The 20,411-nt window shown below is 65.6% G+C and overlaps 5 protein-coding genes across 5 annotated transcripts; 2 read left to right on the forward strand and 3 right to left on the reverse strand.

Moving 5' to 3' along the window:
* Positions 1-230: 230 nt before the first annotated feature.
* Positions 231-3,609, reverse strand: CERS2 (ceramide synthase 2; the record flags this gene model as incomplete). Its single annotated transcript, XM_082011719.1, has 10 exons — positions 231-706; positions 1,001-1,154; positions 1,266-1,372; positions 1,446-1,574; positions 1,767-1,859; positions 2,156-2,206; positions 2,302-2,359; positions 2,542-2,660; positions 2,758-2,875; positions 3,437-3,609. 10 exons carry the CDS (start codon positions 3,607-3,609, stop codon positions 575-577), a joined length of 1,134 nt encoding a protein of 377 aa, XP_081867845.1. The 3' UTR covers positions 231-574.
* Positions 3,610-6,406: 2,797 nt separating this feature from the next.
* Positions 6,407-12,002, reverse strand: MINDY1 (MINDY lysine 48 deubiquitinase 1; the record flags this gene model as incomplete). The annotated part of the gene is made up of 11 exons (XM_082011425.1): positions 11,155-12,002; positions 9,707-9,814; positions 8,856-9,461; positions 8,686-8,743; positions 8,530-8,594; positions 8,243-8,401; positions 7,456-7,558; positions 7,218-7,360; positions 6,934-7,125; positions 6,663-6,815; positions 6,407-6,487 (listed from the first exon to the last, which is right to left on the reverse strand). Exons 3-11 carry the CDS (start codon positions 9,345-9,347, stop codon positions 6,407-6,409), a joined length of 1,446 nt encoding a protein of 481 aa, XP_081867551.1. The 5' UTR covers positions 9,348-9,461; positions 9,707-9,814; positions 11,155-12,002.
* A 458-nt stretch (positions 12,003-12,460) lies between these two features.
* PRUNE1 (prune exopolyphosphatase 1) lies at positions 12,461-15,936 on the forward strand (the record flags this gene model as incomplete). The annotated part of the gene is made up of 8 exons (XM_082011449.1): positions 12,461-12,499; positions 13,997-14,101; positions 14,178-14,383; positions 14,611-14,795; positions 14,881-15,039; positions 15,161-15,255; positions 15,332-15,490; positions 15,616-15,936. 8 exons carry the CDS (start codon positions 12,461-12,463, stop codon positions 15,934-15,936), a joined length of 1,269 nt encoding a protein of 422 aa, XP_081867575.1.
* A 125-nt stretch (positions 15,937-16,061) lies between these two features.
* BNIPL (BCL2 interacting protein like) lies at positions 16,062-18,499 on the forward strand (the record flags this gene model as incomplete). Its single annotated transcript, XM_082011578.1, is given in 13 exon segments — positions 16,062-16,138; positions 16,298-16,343; positions 16,345-16,537; positions 16,540-16,655; positions 16,659-16,727; positions 16,972-17,057; positions 17,139-17,308; positions 17,386-17,520; positions 17,630-17,732; positions 17,819-17,950; positions 18,046-18,132; positions 18,283-18,381; positions 18,457-18,499. Coding segments are annotated over 13 exon segments (1,356 nt in total).
* Positions 18,500-19,546: 1,047 nt separating this feature from the next.
* CDC42SE1 (CDC42 small effector 1) lies at positions 19,547-20,411 on the reverse strand (the record flags this gene model as incomplete). Its single annotated transcript, XM_082011484.1, has 4 exons — positions 19,547-19,682; positions 19,822-19,896; positions 20,156-20,266; positions 20,358-20,411. 3 exons carry the CDS (start codon positions 20,409-20,411, stop codon positions 19,825-19,827), a joined length of 237 nt encoding a protein of 78 aa, XP_081867610.1. The 3' UTR covers positions 19,547-19,682; positions 19,822-19,824.

Raw genomic sequence — 20,411 nt, forward strand, 5'->3', positions numbered from 1 at the left:
TTTCCACCGCCCTCCCTCGCCCGGTGCCAGCAGCACCTGGACACGGGTCGGGGAAGGGGCTTTTTCCCGGTGTTTGAAGGGGCAGCTGCAGGACGTGCTCCCCTCCGGCGAGGGGATGGTCGGGAAAAGGGGGAATAACGCAGGGCTGGACCCGGCAGGGGCTGGAGCCGAGCTCTCCGGCCACAGCCGAGCCGAGGGGGCTGCGGGAGGGGAAGGAGCCATCCCGGAGGGACGCCGGCAGGAGCCATCCCCGCTCTGCCTGTCCCGGCGCACCGCGGTGGATTAAGGCAGCAGGTGAAAGGCAGAAAGGGCACCAGCGGTGAGCGTGGAGAAAGCAGCGACCGCTGCCGCCCCCGGAGCCGCAGCCCCTCTGCGGAGGAGGCGACGGAGGAGGCTGCGACGGGGTCTTCGGGGTCCCGGTTTGCTCTGCTGGACCGGGGAGGGGAGAGGACGGGGGGGACGGGGACCTTGGTGCTACGCGAGGGCGGCATCGGTGGGATCCGACATCTCACGGGTCTGGCCTCCGGCGGGGCCCCTGGCCGCCCCCGCCAGCGCAGAGACAGGGCGAGGGCGCTCAGTCGGTTTTGCGGTGGTTGTTGTTGAGGACGGGGTGGCCGTTGGAGAGGGGCCCGTTCTTCGCCGCTGCCTCCTCCTCCTCCTCAGAGTTGTCCGTCTCTTCACGGTCGCTCCTCTCGTCCTCAACCACCTGCGGGGGGAGCAGGGAAGGAGGGGCTGGGTCAGCGGCGCCCCGTTTTCCTGCCGTGCCTCAGGTTCCGCCATCGCAACCACCACGGTTTTCCTCCCCACCGAGGACCCTCCAGGGCTCGGGAAGCCAAGTACAGTCCGGCTTCACGGTGTGGGGGCTCCCCTGCGAACCCCCCGCCTCCACCTCGCTCCCGGGGCGGACCCGCAACGCCGGTTCCGGATACAGCCCCTTCACCCCCCAGCAGCATCCCCCCGCAGGACTGGGGGCCCCGAGCTGTCCCCAGGCCCCTCTTGCCTTTCCAGTTATGAACTTCTGGGCCATGCGGATGATGAGGTAGGCCCAGAAGATGTGCAGCGACTGCAGCACCACCACCATGAAGTTGAAGAAGTAGTAGCCGAAGAAGGCAGGGTAGAGCTCCAGCGGATAAACCACCGTGCAGTGTATGATCCTGCCGGGAGAAGCAGCTCCGTTACGGGCAGGGACCGGCGTCCCACCCCCAGGGGGTCTCCCTGCCCCGTGCCTCCGTTTCCCCACCCGTTCACCAGCGACTGGCGCTCACCAAAAGGGCAGGATGACCAGGCGGGTGACGATGAAGACAGCGGCAAAGACGATGAAGATGTTGTTGCAGGTGTTTCTCCAGCCGGCATAGTTAAACATCTTGGCGGACTGCGGGGGCAGAGGGGGGTGAGTCAGGGAGGCAATGCGGGCCGTGGCCATGGTGGCCTGGGGAGGGACGTACCTCCAGCAGATAGTCCGACGAGTCGTGCAGGGCCATGATGAGCGTCCCTGCACGGACGTAGTTGGCAAACCAGGAGAAGCTGATGAGGATGATGGTGGCAACGTGGTGGATGATTTGCTCTTTGAAGTCCTGCACCCAGGAAAAGGGGGAGCCGGGGCTAGAGCAGCCTGGCTCCGAGCCGAGCGCCCCGCCAGCCCTCTCACCTCCAACATCCACTCCGTGGCCCCAGATCCCTCATGCCCACGAGGGTGAAGAAAACCCTGCTGAGACGTCCCCGTGTCCGCCACCCCATCCCCACAGAGCCCCACCGTTGCAGCCCACCTTGCGCTTGACGTCGGAGGCGATGCTGAAGAGCAGGGACCAGTAGAAGGAGAGCTCGATCATGTAGTACCAGTACTGGGAGGGCAGCATGCTCTGAAAGCCAAGGGACAAGCTGGGGGGATCCTCCATGTGCCCCAGGGGGGTTCGTGCCTCTTCTGTGGGCACCAGCCAGACCCATCGGTGTCCTGGGGACCCTTCTGCACCCCACAGTGTGCAAACCCCTTCCTCGTGCGTCAGCTGAACCACACGGGTGCCAGCGACACTGTGCAAACCCGGAGAGACCCTCTCGCACCCCGGGGGGGCTCCGGTTCCCATCTCTCATCACCCAGGCAGCTCCCAGGGCCGGGAAGGGCCATGGGGGGGTGGCAGGAACGGAATCGGGTGCTCACCTGGATGGGGTAGCCCTTCCACACCTCCCGGAGGTCGTAGAACCAGGGTTTCTGCAGGATGCAGAGAGGAGAGAGAGACAGAGAGGGATTAGAGGGGGCGGGGGGGACGACAGGACCGGGCATGCACAGCGGGGGCCGGTACTTACATCCACTATGACAGCCATGCCAGCAATGAAAGCAATAAGGTAAAACGTGAATCGCCAACTGGAAAAAGGAAGCAGACGGTCCTCAGACGGGCACCGGGGTGAGGGAGGGAGAAGGTCGGACCCACTGGCCCCATATTCCACCCTCCCAGGGCGGCTCCCAGTCAAGCGGGTGCCCCCACAGCCCCATCCACCGCAGACGTGGCCCGCAGGGTGACGGTGACTCCGTGCGCGGGGTCTCACCTGGCCTCCCTGAACTTCTTCAGCAGGCTGGGTCGGTCTTGGTTGCGGCGGCGGCGAAACCAGCGCTCCACCTGCCGCACCGTGCAGCCGCTTTTCTTCGAGAGCATCTCCACGTCGGCCTGGGGGATGGCAGGGACGTCAACTGCCACGCCGCGGGGCCCCGGCTCTGCCGCTCGCCCTCCCCCAGCCCCTTTTGGGAACCCCCCATCCCCTCACCTGCTTGGGGTGTTTGGTGGTGGCAGCATAAAACTTCTCCAGCACAGCATTGGGGGTGGCTTTTAACCTGATCTTCTCCTTGACGTTCAGTAGCCCAGCCAGTGGGGTGGCCACGTACCTGGGGAAGGAGTAGGGGGATGTAAAATGTCCCCAATTCTGCATCACCTGGCTAACATAGCCCCACCAAAGCCACCCAGGGACCCACAGCCACTCGGTGCCTGTGGGCTACTGCCTCTCCAAGGTGGGTTTCACCACGGGGAGAATCCCCCAGGTCCCTCCATCACCCCATGGCTGGGGGGACCGGCCCCCCACCAAGTGGCAGGGCCGTATCCACCCCGGTGAAGTGTGCCTCCCCTTCTCCCACCATCCCAACAAAGCCCCGTCTGTTCCCGGCCTCGGCTCGCCATTGTTTGCCCAACAAATCGCTCCTTAAAGGCCGCGGCCTGTGGCCGACTGTGCCGCAATAAGGGTGGCAGAGGATGCACAAAGCCGGGTTTGTGCGGGGCCGCTGCGGGCCCTAAATGTGGTCTGGGGGCAGTGGGGGGCAGGACCCCCAGGGTGCCATGGCCACCCCAAGCCGGACTGAGGACAGGGTGACCCGTCCAGGGGGTCAGCACAGCGTGTCCCCAGTCCCTGGGGCACAGGGCATCCCCCTCCCCGCCCCAGGGAAGGGACTCACGTCTCAAAGAGGTGCCGGACGATGAGGAAGAGGAAGGCCAAGGGCAGGGTGATGTAGAGATCAGAGGCTTTGGCATAGACTCGCCCATCCCGGTCCTCCAGGTCAGCCCAGGTGAGGTTTGCTGGGAGCCAGAGCCGTTCCCACCAAAAATAGCTGTACAAGGTCTGAAACATGCTGGGGGCGGGGGAAGGAGAGGGAGAGGTTAGGGGGGCACCTCGCACCCCTGCGGCGCCCTGGCCCCACCTCGGCGCCTGGCGAGCCCCTGGGCGGGCTCCGGCGGGGCGGCAAGATCCCCCTCGTGCCGCACGGAGAGGCCGGGCGCTCGGCTCCGGTGGAGAGGGACTTTGGTCCCTGCAGCAGAGAGGTCAGCGGGTGATGATTAACTGAAGCCGCCTCTTGCTTCCGACCGGCAGGACGGATCCTGGGCACCGGCCGGTGGGAGAAACAGCGTTCCCGGCCTCCAGGACTTCCCTGCCCTTGCTGGCCGATGGCCATTGGCCAGGGACAGGCACAACCCCGGGATCGCGGCGGGATGAAGAGGAGGGGGAAAGCCCCCCGACATGGTTTCTCTCCTGAGCACCGTGTCCGCATCCCAGGGTTGATCCCAGGCACACAGCCCGACGCCGGGGCGGGGAAACTGAGGCACAGAGCCCACTGCCATCCCTTGGCTGGGCAGCTGGACCAAGGCAGCCGTGCAGTGTAGGATTAGGGATTTGCCAGTGGCACAATAAGCACTTTTGTGCCTTAAAAAGGCTCCCGACGGGCACCACAGCGGGCGCAGGGAGGGTGAGGAAGCCCGGCGTTGTCACCGTCACCGCCGCAGCATGGGGAAGCCGCCACCTCCGTGGGGTCAGCGCATCCCAGCTCTCCCTTCCCCCTATGCTGGCCGCTCCTGGCATCGGGCACGAACCCGGTTTTCCCCTCCCTGGCCCCGGGGAGTCGAGCCCGGGCTCTGCGGGGTTGGGATGGTGCTCAGGGGGGTCCCCGGGAGGCAAATCCCCAACATGGAGCAGGGATTTAGGCGAGGGATGAGCCGGCTTCGCTGCGGCACAGGGAGAGGGGAAGAGGAACCGCCGGGGCTGGTTTTGCACAGCGAGGAGGGAGCGCGCCCTGATTCCTGCTTCACCAGGACGGGACGGCCCTGCCGCAAACGGGACACGGGCAGGTAACGGGCAGGGCGGGCAGGGCAGGCAGCCGGAGCGTGGGAGGGCGCGGGGTGAGGCCCGGGTCAGGGCTGGCGGCATCTTCTCCCCGAGGGAACCAGGGCCCTGCCGACGTCCTGGGGAGGGAGAGGAGCCAGGAATGGGTGCCGCCGAGCCCAGGGGGGGCCGGTAATGTCAGCTGGACCCCCCCAAGGTGATTTTAGGAGCGATCCTGCTGGAAAGTGCGAAAACCCTGAAATTTTTAGGTTACGGAGCAAAAAACAGGGCCGCGAGCATTGCTGGGCACGGAATCCCCGCCGGGACCCTGCCCCGGGGCTCCTGGGGGGGGTCCGTGTGCCCATTCCCCCGGTTGCGGGGTACGGGGTCACCGCCGGCGGGAGAGACCCGGGGGAGGCAGGAGCCCGCCCGGGGGGGGCCGCACCGCCGCCTCGCGGGGACAGAGGCCGGGCCCCGGGCCTGGCAGCGGGCCGGGGGGCCCCGCCTCCCCCCGGCCCCGGGCCGCCCGGCCGGAGGAGCCGCGGGGGCCCCGCTGTGCCTGGGGCGTACACCCCGCCCCCGCCGCCGGGGCCTGCCCCGCCCGCCGGCCGCCCCCCACCAGGCCCGGGCCTGCCACAACGGGGAGACCCGGAAGATTGGAGCGAGACAGGGGGGAGTGAGGGGGGACGAAGAACCGGGAACCAGCCCGAGCTGCCCGCCGCTCCCCCCCCCGCGGCCTGGCCTGAGCCGCCGCCCCGGCGCGGCCCGGCCCGACCCTCCCGGAGCGGGGCCGGGCCCGAGGCCCCGGGCCGTGCGTGGGGCCGTGCGTGTGTCCCGTCGCCGCCCCCCCCACCCCCCCCGACCGCCTCACTCACGCGCCGCCGCCGCCGCCCGCCGCCGCCTCGCGCTGCCGCTCGCGCCCCCCCCCCCGCCCCGCGCCAGGCAGCGGGCGGGAGTGACGTCACCGCCAACGCCGAGGGCCCGGAGGGGAGCGGGGCCCGCCGAGGGGCGGGGCGGGGCGCCAGGCGTGAGCAATCCATCGCCGGGACCGGGATCGGCGGGGGCGGAGCCCACGCGCCCTCTACGCCCCCTATGCGCACCCCTGTGCATACCCTATAGACACCCCGTTCACCCCCACCCGCCCCTCGGTACATCCCCCTGCACCCCCTTATGCCCCCGTACAACCTCCGCTTCGCACGCCCCCTCTGCCCCCGATAGGGGCCCCTGTGCACGCCCTGTGCTCACCCTACACACCCCCTCTGCGCGCACCCCCTATAGACCCCCCTCACCCCTATGCGCCCCACACGCACGCGCCGGCGGCGGTCCCGCTGCGGGGAGCCCCCTGCCGGCCGCGCCGCGCCGCTGCAACCCACGGAGGGGTCCCGAGCCCGCGTGTCCGAGGGGTGCGGAGGCCCCCACTGGTGTCAGGCGGCCGGACACGTGCGCATGGGGACAAGTCCTTTATTTGCCAAGGGCTAAGGCCACGTTTCGGACACGGGGGTGCGTGTCCCTCCCGGGGGTGCGTGGGTGTGTGTCCCCCAGACACGTGTCCCCCCATGTCTCAGAGCAGGGACTGAGGGGTGGGACCCGCCCCGCGTGGGACCTCCCGTGTTAAGGCCACTGGAAAGATTCGGGTGGTCCCGGCCGTGGGTGAGGAAGGACATCCCCTCCTGTGTGTCATCCCCGCCCCGTCCTGTCCCCAGGGACCCCCATGGGGTCTCCCCAGAGGACAGACGAGAACGGGAAGTCAGGGGGCTCCAGGTGCATGGCCAGGAGCCATGGGGTGGGGCAGGGCCCCACGGGTGCCCCACAGAGGGCTGGGTATGGGGTGCTATAGGAGAATGCAGTCCAAGTCTGGCTTCTGCCGCTGCCTCCGCTCTCCGGCTGGCCGGCCGGCCGGCTGCGCACGGCCCTGCGGGCACAAGAAGGAGGCTGGGGAGGGGGAGGACCCACAGTGATCCCCCGTCATCCCAGGGGGGCATTGCCACCACCCCCCCGGGACCAGCCCGTGGAGCAGAGCAGGGGGGCGAGGGGGTGAGAAGAACCCACACCCCGCGCCGCAGGCCCAGGAGGGAGCACCCGGTTACCTGTGCTGCGACCTGCGGCTGCTGCTGCCGCTGCTGCCGCTGCTGCCGCTGCTGATACTCCTCCTGCTGCAGCTGGCGCGCGAGCTCCAGGTCACTGAGCGCGGAGGGGTCCTGGCCCTGCTGCTGCTGCAGCGACAGGGCGATCATGTAATCCTGGAGGGGGGGGCCGAAAGAGAGTGGGGGGCTCAGCACAGCGGATCCAAACCCTACAGCATCCCCCGGAGCTGGCCTGGGACTCAGGTGTCCCCCGCTGCCACCCGTTGTCCCCTACCTGGTCCACTTGTCTCTGCTGCAGCCGGTGGTCCAGGGGGGCCGCGGCAGCCCCCTCCTTGCCCGGAGCGTGGCTGAGATGAAAATCGGTGTCGCAGAAGCAGCTGTCTCCGTCCACGTTGTGGAGGCTCTCCCAGACCACCCTCTCCTCCTGCAGGAAGCCCTGGTCCGTCACCAGCAGGTAGAGGTGGCCCTGGGGAGATGGGAGAGGGGACAGTTGGCCCCCGCCAGCATTGGGGGGGATCCGCCGGCCCAAGGAAGCCGGGGCAGGGCCCGGAGCCGCACCTTGTGCTTTATCATGGTGCTGAAGTGGTTGTTGCGGAAGAAGACGCTGAGCTCGCCCTCCCTGACGGCAGCCGTGAGCTCACACAGCCCGTGGTAGGTCAACTGGGAAGCCGTGGACTCCAGGAACTGCTCTGCCACCAGCCCTGGGGCGAAAGCGGGGTGGGACAAGGGCCGGGGCACCGAGCCCCTGCGCCAGGGACCCTGGGGAGCAGGGAGCCGGGCGGCGGGGGGCCGTTACCTTCGCTCACCAGGCTGGAGTCGCTGGCCTGTTTGCAGGTGATGATCTTCTCCACCAGCTGGTTGTAGCTGAGCTTGCCCACGGCTTGCACCACCTCCGGGCTCTGCGGGGAGGGGAAGGGCCAGGGGGGTGAGGACCGTGTCTGCGGGCACCTGCCCTCCCAGATGGCTCAGTTTGAACCTTCCCAACCAGCTGGTCCCCCGCTCCATCACGGGGATGCCCAAGAAGCTGAGCTGGTGGCTTCGACCGTGGGGAAGGGTTTGGGATCATCAGTCCAACCTCCGGCCACGGGCAGGGACATTGTGCACTAGATCAGGTTCAAAGGCCCATCCACAGCATCACAGAAGGGTTTGGGTTGGGAAAGCACCTTCAAAGATCATCTAGACCCCCCCCTCGCCAAGGCAGGGACATCTTCCATCTACCAGGTTGCTCTAAGCCCCATCCAACCTGACCTTGAACACTTCCAACAACGGGGCATCCACAGGTTCTCTGGGCAGCCTGTTCCAGCGCCTCACCACCCTCATCATAAAAGAGTTCTTTATGCCCCATCTAAACCCACCCTCTTCCGGTTTAAAACTGTTGTCCCTTGTCCTGTCACTACACGTCACGGTAAAAGTCTCTCTCCATCTTTCCTATAATTCCTCATATATTGAAAGCTCTTGGTCAACTTCTCCAGGATGAACAACCCCAACTCTTCCTAGGCTCCAGCCCTTGGATTGTTCACTTGAGTCCCCGGACCCACGCAAGCCACCGGCCAGGCAGCAGGACAGCCATGGGGCCAGCTCACCTGGGGGTCCACCAGCCAGCCATGGTAGAGCGGGACGTTGAGGAGGTCAAAGACGATGCACTCAGGTGTGTACTCAAAGTCCGAGACACCCGTGAACCGCACGTTGACGTCCAGCCCCGTCGAGAGCTTGGGGAGGACCGTCATGGTGTCGTTGATGTTCTGGGGGGAAGAAACAGGGCGGGGCTTGCTCAGGAAGCAGGACAGGCACCGCGAATCTTGCAGTGGTGCTCCCCAAGATTGGAGGGGATCAATTTTTGGTCTGGGTGACACGTGGCCTCGTTCCTCACCTGCTGGAAGTTGAGCTGCAGCCCCTCCGACGGCTCCTGGGGTTGGATGGCCAAGATGCAATCCCCTGCAAGGCAGCGCGGTCAGCCCCCGGCGAGCCGGTTAACCGCGGCCCCCCGGCAGCGGGGCAGGGATGACGGGGTCCCCGGGGAGCTCACCCAAGTGTGCCATCAGCTCCTCGGCCGTGATCACCTCCTTCTGCGGGGGCAGCTTCACCTGGAAGCACCAAGAGGCTGGGGATTGGCCCCTTCCCCTCACCATCCGGGGGGAAGCCAAGCCCGATCCCCGCCTCGCCAGCCCCCCGAAATCTCCCCAGCTCCCCGCTCACCCTCCACTGCAAGAAGAGGATATTCATGATGGCCAGGAGCGGGCAGGGCCCGTTCTCGCTTTGCGTGATGACGGGCGTCCGCTCGCCTTTCCAAGTGATCCACTTCACACAATAAAAATCCGCCTCCGCTTCCCGACTGGGGGTCCGGGCCCGGGGGGGCTCAGCCGGTGACCCCCCCGCCCCCGGGCTGGGCACGGGGGCACCCGGCAGGGAGCTCCCATCCTCCACGGGCTGCTTCTCCCCAGCATCTTCCCTCGGGTGCTCGTCGGGAGGGATATGTGGGGCGCAGCCCGGCTGCCCCACACCGGGGCCAGAAGGTACACCCACCTCCCCGCCACAAAGCACGGCGGCTCGCCTGTCCGGTGCCGGGCTCTCCCGGCCGCCAGCCAGCGTTTCTTCCCTACCGATGGCCCCCTCCTCTGGGAGCTGGTGGGTCCCTTCGCCGCTGGAAGGGGCCGGGATCACTCCCTCCCGCTTGGGTGGCTGCTCCATTGGAGCAGGCAGCAGCGGGACCCTCACTGTGGTGTCCTGCCTCGAGTGGGTCCGGATCAGGCCCCTGGGAATGCTCCGGGTCCCTCCGCCAACAGCCACATCCCAAGCTTCTCCCTTAGAAGGCAAAACATGGGTATTTCAGGAAAAAAAATATATAATTAGTCCAATTTGGTTACCAGGTATGGCTCGTTTAGCTCAGATTTTTTCCCCCCATCCCTTTATGTTCATGTAAATAACGAATAATAAAACATTGGCTGCTCATGCCTCTAAATCACCATTAAAAAAATTAATGCCACAGATGCGTGCGGATTTTATCTGCCTCCCGTTTGTAAGGAAAGAGGGAAAAAACTCCAACCAACCTGGGAGGAACTGAGGGGTTCGATGGAGCCAAAGCGGCTTGGAGGAAAGGTCAGAGTCCTGTGCTCCTGCCGGGGTTTTCGTGCGAACTCAGCCCGGCAAAGAGGCTCCTGTGGAGAGATTTGGGAAATTCGGCTTTTAAATAGTCAAGAGATTTGGATAATTTGGCTTTGAAACTTTCAAGAGATTTGGAAAACTTGGCTTTTAAACACTCCATGCAGGTAGGAGCGCGGCTGCTCCGGCTTCAACTCGGTTTTCTGCCCTGTCCCTCGCCGGTGCCCCCACCGCAGCACAGCCACCCACACCGGCTCATCGGGAGATCTCCTTAGCCCCTAATCCCCCGCCTGCCTGGCGCAGGCTGCGCCCGCGGCCATAATCAGAGGACCGGACCCTCGTGAAGCCCCCCGTAATCCCAAGGGATATATGGGGCCTTCAAGAAACCCCACAGAGAGTGGAAATTGGGAGAAAAAGGGTTTTTTTGGGAGAGGTGGCAAAAGCCAAGGAGAAAATCGAGGGGGTCGCTGCCCTCCGAGTCGTTCCCATCTCTTTTAGGGCTTGTAGCAGAGGGGTTTGAGGGAAAAGAAAAGAAGGGGGACGGTGCCCAATGGTAACTGTCTATTTATTTATTATTACTAAGTAAATAAACAGCGCAGAGATAAATAAATAGATAAGTAAATAAATATTCTCCAGAGATAAATCGGTAAATAAGTAAACAGTATTAGTAACTAACTAAACAAATAATCCTGACAGATAAATAGATAGATAAAGCAGTATTTTTCATAAATAAATAAATAAACTCTACAAATAAATAGCGTGGAAAGAAATAAACACATATTGTTGACGAACAGGTAGATAAGTAGGTGGATAAATAAATACTCTTAAGAACTAAGAAAATATAGACATACATATTCTTTGTAAACCAAACAAAATGAAACAAAAGAAAAGAAAATATTTGTTTTAAAAAGGAGTACCCAGAGGCCGCCCCGCGGCTGCGGAGGAGCGGGCGCTGCCTCTCCACCCGCTGCCCCGTGTCCGGCGCCACGGCCGCTCCTGCCACACCGGCCCCACCAGAAGCCGGGTCGGCGTCCGGCGAAGCGCCGGGAGCCGGAAAAACCGGCTGGGGGTGGCTGGTCCAGCCCTGGCCGGCGGGCGCCGGGGTGGGACCGGGCCGGTGAGGGCTCGGGGTGCCGCCCTGCCTCAGTTTCCCCACCCGACATCGAGCGCAGCCTGAGCATCGGCAGCCGGGCCCACGGCGGGGCTGGGGGTCACCCCAGGATCCCCCCAACCCACCTCCGCTGCCCCCAAAACGCCCCAAAACGCCCCAAAACGGCAACAATGCTCCCACAACCCCGGTGTTGCCCTTGACCCACACCTGCCCACCGCGGCACCACCAGGACAGGGGGGTGTCACCCACCCAAACACCCTCCAGTGCCCCCAGCCCCGCTCTTACTTTGTGGCCGTCGTTCCCCCGCTCCCTCCTTCTTTTTCTCTTTTTTCCTTCTTTTTTCTTATTTCCTCCTTTTTTCCAGTTTTTTCTTCTTTATTCCTCTTTTTTCCTTTTTCCTTCTTTATTCTTTCTTTATCCCTCCTTTTTCCTTCTTTTTTTCCTTCTTTATTCCTCCTTTTTCCTGCTTTTCTCCTTTTTTCCTCCTTTTCTTCTTTTTTCCTCCTTTTTCCTCCTTTTTCCTTTTTATTCCTCCTTTTTACTCCCTTTTGCTCCTTTCGTCCTCCTTTTTTCCTCCTTTTTCCTTCTTTTTTCCTTCCTTATTCTTCCTTTTTCCCTTCTTTATTCCTTCTTTTACCCTTCCTTTTTCCTTCTTCCCTCCTTTTTCCGCGCTTTTCCCCCCTTTCCCCTCTTTCTCCGCCTGGGTAGAGGCCTGCTCTCCACTGCCGAGCCCCACGCTCCGGCTCTCTGCCGGGAAGGCGGATTTACAGCCGGGCGAGGAGGAGGAGGAGGACAGGCAGGAGGGGTGGAGAGTGAAGGCAGCTGCCTGCAACGCCGCCGCGCTGCCCGCCACCGGTTCCCTCCGGCACGCCGAGGCGTCGGGGCGATTCCACAGGCGAGGCCTGGCTGCCGGCGGCACCCAACATCACCCATTTTCCTGTTCCCCATTTTGAGGCCCGGCGCGGGGCAGGAGGAGAGGGGCGGCGGGTGCCCCCCGATTTCACCCGCTGACGGGCCTATGGCTCGCGCCGCGGCCGCGAGCCGGGGGGGGTGCCGGTTACTGGTCACGGCCACCGGTCACCGGTCACCGGTAACTGGTCACCGGTCGGGATGGGGTGTAATAAAGCCTGAGGGGGGCACACGGCCTGTCTGGGGGGGCCGGGCCCGGCTTTAGGGGTGTCGGGGGGAGTTTGGGGTGTCCGGGGGGGGGTTTTGGGGTGTCGAGGGGGATTTGGGGTGTCAGGAGAGTTTCAGGGTGCCAAAAGGGTCTGGGTGGGGGGAGGTTACTGGGGGGGGGTTAAGGGGTGTCAGGAGGATTTGGGGGTGTCGGGGTGTCGGGGGGTGGCGCCCCCCAACCGAGGCCTCGCCCGCGGGGGCTGCCGGGAAGGGGGCGGGGGCAGCGGCGGGGGCACGCCCCCCGCCGCTGCCCCCGCCCCCTTCCCGGCAGCCCCCGCGGGCGGCCACGCCCCGAGGCCTGAGGAGAAGGGCGGAGGGGGTGGGGGGGCCGAGCAGTACTGGGCCGTACTGGGTTATACTGGGCCGTACCGAGCTGGGCGGGGCCGGGCGGGTTGGGGCGCGGATCGCCGCCGTTATGGAGCGGTTCGTGGAGGGAAACCGGGCGGCTCTGCAGGTAGCGGGGCCGGGGTGCAGGGGGGAGCTGGGCCCATGGGGACTGGGTGCCCAGGGAATGGGGCACAGGGTGGCTGGGACCATGGAGATTGTGTCCGGGGGCTTGGGGTGCCCAGGAAAGAGGGGTGCAGGGGGGCTGGGACCATGGAGACTGGATGTCCTGGGGCTTGGGGTGCCAGAGGGCTTGGGGTGCCCAGGAAAGAAGAGTGCAGGGGGGCTGGGTCCGTGGAGACTGGGTGTCCGGGGGCTTGGGGTGCCTGTGGGAGCTGGGTCCATGTGGACTGGGGTGCCCAGGAAAGCTGGATGTGCAGGGGAGTAGGGTGCAGAGCGCTTGGGGTGCACAGGAACTGGGTGCCCAGGGAACTGGGGTGCAGGGGGATTGGGGTGCTGGGGGGAGCAGGGTGCATGGGGACTGGGTGCCCAGGGAAGTGGGGTGCAGGGCTACGCTGAGTGCCCAGGGGAGCGGGGTGCACGGGGCTTGGCATGCAGGGAGCTTGGGGTGCAACCGGGGAGCAGGGTGCAGCAGGACTGGGTGCCCAGGAAAGTGGGGTGCAGGGGGAGCAGGGTGCATAGAGGATCAAGGGCCCCGAGTGGGGTGCACCCATCTCCCCTGGAGAGAGGGGCTGGTCATGTGCTGCCTCTCGGCCGGGCCACAGCCCAGGCTGGTGTGGCACAGCCGCACCGGGGACACCCCAAGTCACCTCCACGGCCGGGGGCTCCCCAGCACCCTCCAGCCCAGCCCTGCAGCCTCGTCCCCTCTCTGGCAGCACACGGGTGCAGGTCCCCGCAGGCAGCTCTCGGTTGTTTACTTCCTCAGCTTATACCGAATAAATGAGCAAATCTGGGTTATGGCATGAAATAATTGTCACCAAAAAAGGGCCTGGAGACAGGGCGGCTCCCTTGAGCGTGACAGGACGGGCACCAGCAGCCGGGAACGGGGGATTTGTGGGGTGACATGTGTGACATTTTTTTTCTTGCTACTGTGAGCAAGGAAAAAAAAAAAAGGGGTGAAACATCGTGTGTTAGGGGACAGCTGACCCCAAACTCACCGTCTCTGGAAAAACCGCTTTGGTCTGAGGTTAAAATACTGAAGGGTCCCAGGGCTGCGACGGTGTCCCCTGGGGTGGTAGGGTCCCTGTGCCCCTTGCCGCAGTCACTCGTGGCCGAGCTGAGTTTTCCCCTTCTCCCCGGGGCCCCGATGTGCCCGGCTTCGCACACGTGCCCCAAAAACGTGAGGCTTTCACGCCAGAAATGGATCCGGGCCAGGTCTCATCCCATGGGCGGCGGGCCGGTTGGCACTTGGGGGATGCCGGGAGCTCATCCGCTGCTGGCGGCAGCTGGGAGATGGGTGCTGGCGGGTGGCATCTGTGGGTGGCGAGTGGCTCCAGGGACATGGGCGTGTCCCCTTGAGGGCGGTGAAGCGGAAGGGACCAGCCCGGGGCGGCTTTGGAGGACAGGGACGCATCGCTGCCACACCTGATGCCTCCCACCCCGGCAGGAGCACGTCCAGCATCACCAGGAGATCCACGTGGTGATGGGCAACGAGGCCTGTGACCTGGACTCCACCGTCTCGGCCCTGGCCCTGGCTTATTTCCTGGCAAAGGTGAGGCTCTCCCGCTGGCTCGGGGACAATCGGTGGCTTGGGGGGACGCCTCACCGGGTGTCACCCCCCGCCGCAGACCTCCCCAGCTCCCAAAGCCACCTTCATCCCAGTGCTGAACATCCCTCGCGCCGACTTCGCCCTCCGGACGGAGACGACGTTCCTGCTGCGGGAGCACGACATCCCTGCTGCCTCCCTCATCTTTCGGGATGAGATCGACCTGGGGGGGCTGCACCGCGCCGGGCTGCTCTCCCTGACGCTGGTCGATCACCACGTCCTGCCCGGGTGAGCCAGGGAGGGGACACAGGGACAACCAGGGCCACCCACCCGAAGCCTCGCTTTTTCCTCACTTGATTTTGGCCCAGGGTGGGTAAAACCTTTCCCTTTTCGGGGTGTTTTTAGGGTAGGAGGAGAGGAACAAAGGGGGTTTCCAGGCTCTGCTGGGGGTGACGTGTCGCGGCTGCACCACGGGGCTGTGCCGGGGGTCTCACCCTCCCCGTCTCGCCCGCCAGCGCCGACGCAGCCCTGGAAGAGGCCGTGGTGGAGGTCCTCGATCACCGGCCGTTGGAACGGGACCGAGCTCCCAGCTGCCAGGTGACAGCAGAGCTGGTGGGCTCCTGTGCCACGCTGGTGACGGAGCGGATCGCCCAAGGTCCCCCGGGCGTGCTGGACAGACTCACGGCCGCACTGCTGCACGGTGAGGACGGCCGGCCCTCGCTGAGCCCCACCCGAGGGGGACGGTGATGGCTGATGGCCCCCGGTTGTTGTCGTCCCCCCCGCAGGCACCATCTTGCTGGACTGCGTGAACCTGAGCCCGGCGGCCGGCAAGGTGACGCCCAGGGACGTGGCGTGTGTCTCGCTGCTTGAGGCGAGGTTCCCCGAGCTGCCGGCCCGCGACGCCGTCTTCGAAGCTCTGCAAGCGGCCAAGTTTGATGTCTCAGGTCCGTGTGCCGGGGCAGCAGCTTCCGGGGTCTCGCTGGGAGCAGGTCCTGGGACAGACCTCCCTCTGTGGGGACAAGGACGCGTCCCCAGGGCTCACGCTCGGCCCCTCTCGTCTCCCAGGGCTGACAACGGAGCAGATGCTGCGGAAGGACCTCAAAGTCCTCTCCAGCGATGAGCTGCTCCTCGCCGTCAGCGCCGTCTACGTGGACCTGGAGGTGGGGGGGTGGGGAACCGAGGCGGGGGTGGCACGACGGGGACAGCGGGGTGACGCCAGCGTCTCTCCCCCTCCAGACCTTCCTGCACCGGCCCGGCTTGCTGCAGGACCTGGATGCTTTCTGCCAAGCTCGGGGCTACGCGGGGCTGGTGGCCATGATGATCTCTTTTAATGAGCGCAACGAGCCCTCCCGGCAGCTCGCGGTCTACAGCCGGCACGAGAGCCTCCAGAGCACGGTGAGGGGGGGTGCACCCCAAACCCTCGGCACGGGGGTCTGGGGCAGTTCTCAGATTTGCCCTGAAAGCTCCCGATTTTGGGGGTGCTGGGGGCGGTCCCAGCCGCTGCGCTCCCTCCCTTGCAGGTGTGCCGGGCGCTGGAGGAGGCAACGACGCCGTCCCTGCACCTCCAGCCCCTCCTGAGCCCCTGGTCCTGCGTGGGCACCTACGCCCAGGGCAACGCTTTGGCATCGCGGAAGAAGGTCCTGCCCGTCCTGCGGGCAGCCCTGGGGGGGCCGGGCGCTGCCGGGGCGCCGGAGGAGGAGGTGATCCCGCCGCCCACCCCCATGAACAGCCTGGTGGAGGACTGTCCGCTGGCACAGGCCGTGCCCCCCCTCTGCCCCCAGGATGTCCTGGAGCGGGTCAGCCGCATCGCCGCTGGGCAGCCCCCCGGCTCCCCGAAATGAGAGCGGGCGTCCGGCGGCTTTTGGGGTCCGTACGAGGAGGTGGGACCCCTGGGTGGGTCCCGGCAGGGTGCCTGGGCGTGGGGGGGTTCCAGCTTCCTTCGTTAGAGCTCGCCTCCCCACCGGGGATGGGTCCTCGCTGCAATTGGCCCCCCCAACAGGCTCCCCCTGCCCTGACGGCCCCACCGGGGTTTGGTGCCCCAGGGTGGGTTTTTGGGGACCCCACGGGCAGCGGGGCTGGGGCAGCACTTGTACCTGCTTAACGAAGGCGCTGGGGGCAGGGGGGGCAGTTAACGAGTTCTTGCTGCTCTTCCTCCTTTGGGGGGCTGCGGGGGGGCTTCGGGTGGTGGGTCCGGACGTGCAGCCAGCCCGAGACTGTCACCCACGTGCTCCGAGGATTAAATTTCCCTCTTTTCTTCCACTTTTGGCTCTCGGCTCTTCTTCCACGACGGGTCCGGCACTGCCCCACTTGCCCCGGGGGTGCTGGTGTGGCCCCCACCCTTCTCGCAGGCATCCTGGGGGGTGAACCCCCTCTTTTCCTGGGGTGCGACTCCCCTGCTGATACCCCCCCGGGTCGGTGGAGCATTTCGGGGGCCTGTAGCGTGGATGGGGGGGGCTCGGTGCAGCCGAACCCCCAAATCCGGCCCAGTCGGGAGGAAACCGGTTGTGCCGCGACAAGTTGTGGCCTCCGCTGGCTGCGAATGCGGCCAAACCAGTTTGGATGAGCCACCAGTGCTGTCACCAGAGCCCTTCACTGGTGGGGAGCCACAGGGCGAGAGAGGCTCCCCAGAGAGGTGAGCGGCCCCGGTGCCGGGAGTCTCTGAGGCCTTGTAGAGGGTTGAGCGGGGCTGCAATGGGGGTCCCCAGGGAGCGTCTGAGCCGGCTCCTTGTGGCTGGCAGCACCTGTTTGCACCCGCTTTCGGTTTGGAAATGGGGCAGGAAAGGTGGGAAATGGGGACGGTTTGGCGTGGAGCTCCTGGGGGATGCGAGAGCCCTGGCGGGGCCGGTCCCCGAGCTGGGGCTGGCATCTCGCTGCAGGTGACGGTGGCAAGGATGGCCGCGGTGACGGCCACCGGGGACGGCCTGGACCTGAGCGAGGAGTGGCAGGACGAGGACGTCTCTGGGTAAGGGGGCCATGGGAGCGGCACCCCCAAACCCACTCCCCCCTGAGGTCCCTGCTGACCCCCTGGCCCTGTCCCCGCCAGGCCCCTGCCAGAGGGGTGCCCGGGGGCCGGGGGTGCCCCACGGCGCATGCGGAGGCGGCTGCCGGCACTGGAACAGACCGAGAGCGCCGAGCGCTCGCCCGACGCCAGCATCGACCTGGACCTGGACGCGCTGGAGACGCCCTCGGGCAGCGACGGCTCCGAGTGGGAGGGTGAGAGCGGGCCGGGGTGGGGGTGCGGGGCATCCCCAGGTTCCCTCCCCGGTGCCGTGCTAACCGGCTGCCTGCAGAGGAGCTGCCGCACGCCCGGGGCTTCGCCGAGGGGGCTGGCAGCCGGCGGGTGCCGGAGGTGGAGGACGAGCGGCCAGAGGAGAGCGTGGATCTGAGCGCAGTGGAGCCTTACAGCCGGGTCCTCTCCCACGGGGGTAACGCAGGGATGGGTGCCCAGGGTGGGACTCCTGGGTCCCCTTCCCGAGCCCGCTGGGTCCGGGGGGGATGACAGGCGCTGGCCGTGCCACCCTCCACTCCGGCCAGGGTACCACGCCGAGGGCTTCGGCGCCATCCTGCTCTTCGCCGCCTGCCACCTCCCGGACAGCAGCATCCCCCGGTATGGCTACGTGATGGCGAACCTGCTCAGGTGGGGACCCCGGAGGGGGGCAGGGTCCTTCTCACGCACCCCCTGCCTCAGTTTCCCCGAGCGGACGGGCCGCGCCGCCCCTCCAGGTACATTGTGGAGACCCTGGAGAGGACGGTGGCCGACCGCTACGTCCTGGTGTGCCTGAGCGGGGCGGCAGCGCGGGCGCAGATCCCCTCCTTCAGCTGGATGAAGCAGTGCTACCGGGCTATGGATCGGCGGTGAGCGTGCCAGGGCTCCCGGCAAGCATGCCAGGGGGGTGGCAGCGAGCACGTGGGGCTGGCGGTGAGCCCTGGCGCATCCCGGTCCTTCCCAGGCTCCGGAATAGTCTCCAGGCTGTGATCATCGTCCACCCCACCTGGTACATCAAGGCGCTCGTGACGCTCTCCCGGCCCTTTCTCAGGTAGGGTCGCTCGCACCCGCAGGTGCGACGCCTCGCACTGGGACGTGCACCTCCTCCCCAGGGCTTCCCATGCCAGCTCCGGCTGAACCGGCCCCATCGCACGAGAGTGTAACGAGCTGGGGGGGCCTCGGCCCCTCACCCCCCCCCCAGCCCCACCTTCAGCGGCAAGGTTCGGTTCGCCGCCAGCCTGCAGGAGCTCTCCCGGCTCGTCCCTGTGGAGCCGGCACACGTCCCCGAGCCCGTCCGGCGGTGAGTCCCCTCCACAGGGCCGGGGGCTGGGGGGCTCCTGGGGGTCCGGCCATGGATGCTCTTCTCTCCCTGCAGGCTGGAGCCGAGCTGGGATGGCAGCTGGGATGTAACGCGGTGACGGGGACGCACAGGGACAAGCGGCGGCATCGAGGGCTCTCGGAGTACCCAAAGCGGTCCCCGAGCACCCACGGGTGAATAAAGGACGTGGACCGAAGCGTGGTGCCCAGCCTGTGTGTGTGGTCTCGGCTTCTCCTGGTGACTTTGGCAGCCCCAGTAGCAGAGGAGAGGCGAGGAGCCCTGGGCAGCTCGCGGACGCGCTCCTCGGGCCAACACAAGGGTTTTATTTCAAGGGTGGGTTGTTTTTCCCAGGGGAGGGAAAACCAAATCAAGCATCGGCACTCGCTTACCAACGCCGAGCGCACTGCGGGGCTGGAAAAGCCCGGCTCTGCGCAGGAGCATCCTGGCGTGGCATGGACCGTGGCGAAGGGGAAAGCCTCTGCCGCCCGGCCGTGATGCCCGGCACATGCTATTTAATGTTTAATCCCGGCGCTATTTAAACTATATACACCCACGCCCGAATTCGGGAGCCCGAGTCCCTCCTCAGGTTGGGCCCCGTCCTGCCTCGGCCGGTGCCGGTGCAACCCTGGTGGTGATCCCGAGCGGAGGTGACCCACTGCGGTCCTGCCTCCGAGGCAGTGGAGGCTGCCTAGTTGTTTTTTTGAGCTTAAAAAAAAATATTATCCTAAAAAAGAAGGAAGGTGGCAGTTTGCCGGTGGTGGAAATGCTGGCTGGAGGCACCGTGGGCTCGTTGATGGTGTCGGCGCTGAGCCGCTGCCGGTGAGACACTGAAGCATTGTGGTTTAATCCCGGTTTTGCTCTTCTACGCCTTTCCGGGAGGGTGCCAAATCGGCCTCAGCATCAGGACCGGCCTCGCCGCAATCCCCCGGGGAAACCAAGGCACCGCGGCGCAGCGCCGAGAGGGGCCCATGGGAGACACCAGTGTGGAAAAAGGGAAAAGGGGGAGGATTTGGCACATCGTGGCTGTACCCGGCAGCTCCTGGTGCGCTTCAGCTGAAATCCTGGTCAGGCATGAGGTGGGGGCTGCCGTCCCCGCTCCCTCCCCGCGTCACCACCACGATGCCTCCAGACGGAGGGATTTGCTGGGGGGACGACCAAAAGCCACCGGGAGGCGGGCGAGGATCGCTCTGCATAAATTACCGCGGGGTTAAAGCGCTCGAGGTTGGCTTCGCCGCCGTTTGGGGGATCAGGCAGTTCAAGTTTGGGCTGAAAAAGCCAGGAATCTGCAAAGTCCAAGAGAGGACAGGTTACGGAACTGCACAAGCCCGGGCTCGTTTGGGTGCGTTAATTAACGGTGGTGCCTCGGCGGGGGACAGATGGTGCTCGGGGCTGCCGCAGCCGCCCGCGCAGCCAGGTACTCACACGCTACAAGACCCGGGAGCTGCTCCACTGTCGCTCCCGCCCGCCCTTGGACCTCATCTCCTGGACGGCGCCGGTCTGTGGGGAGGGGGCAGAGATGTGGCATCGCTGCTGAGAGACCCGTCACCCCAGCATAAGGCCGCTTCACCCAACCATGAGACCTATCACCCAACTGTGAGACCCGGCACCCTGACATTGACACCCATCACCCAACCGTGAGACCCGGCACCCCTAAAGCAACACCCATCACCCAACGTTGACACCCAGCACCCAACCGTGAGACCCAGCACCCAAACCATGAGACCCACCACCCCACCCGTGCACGTGGGTAGGGTACCATGGGCAAGCCTTCGCCCGCGGCCATGTCGCCAGAGCCGATGTGTGTCAGGTGGACGAAGTTCATGGGCTCCCCGATCATGGAGCGGTCGATCCGTCTCCTCCTCTTCTTCTGCAAGCGGATGAAGGCTGTCAGCCCCCCCCGAGGCCACGGCCCCAGGACCCCACGCTCTCCCCAAACCGGCCAGGCCGAAGCTACTCACAGGCTGTGGCTTCTCTACGACGCAGCAGCCCAGTTTGTGCCAGAAGTCGCTCAT

The sequence above is a fragment of the Phaethon aethereus genome (assembly GCF_964289735.1).
Source record: "Phaethon aethereus genome assembly, chromosome: 28".
In the NCBI taxonomy this organism is placed as follows: Eukaryota; Metazoa; Chordata; class Aves; order Phaethontiformes; family Phaethontidae; genus Phaethon; species Phaethon aethereus.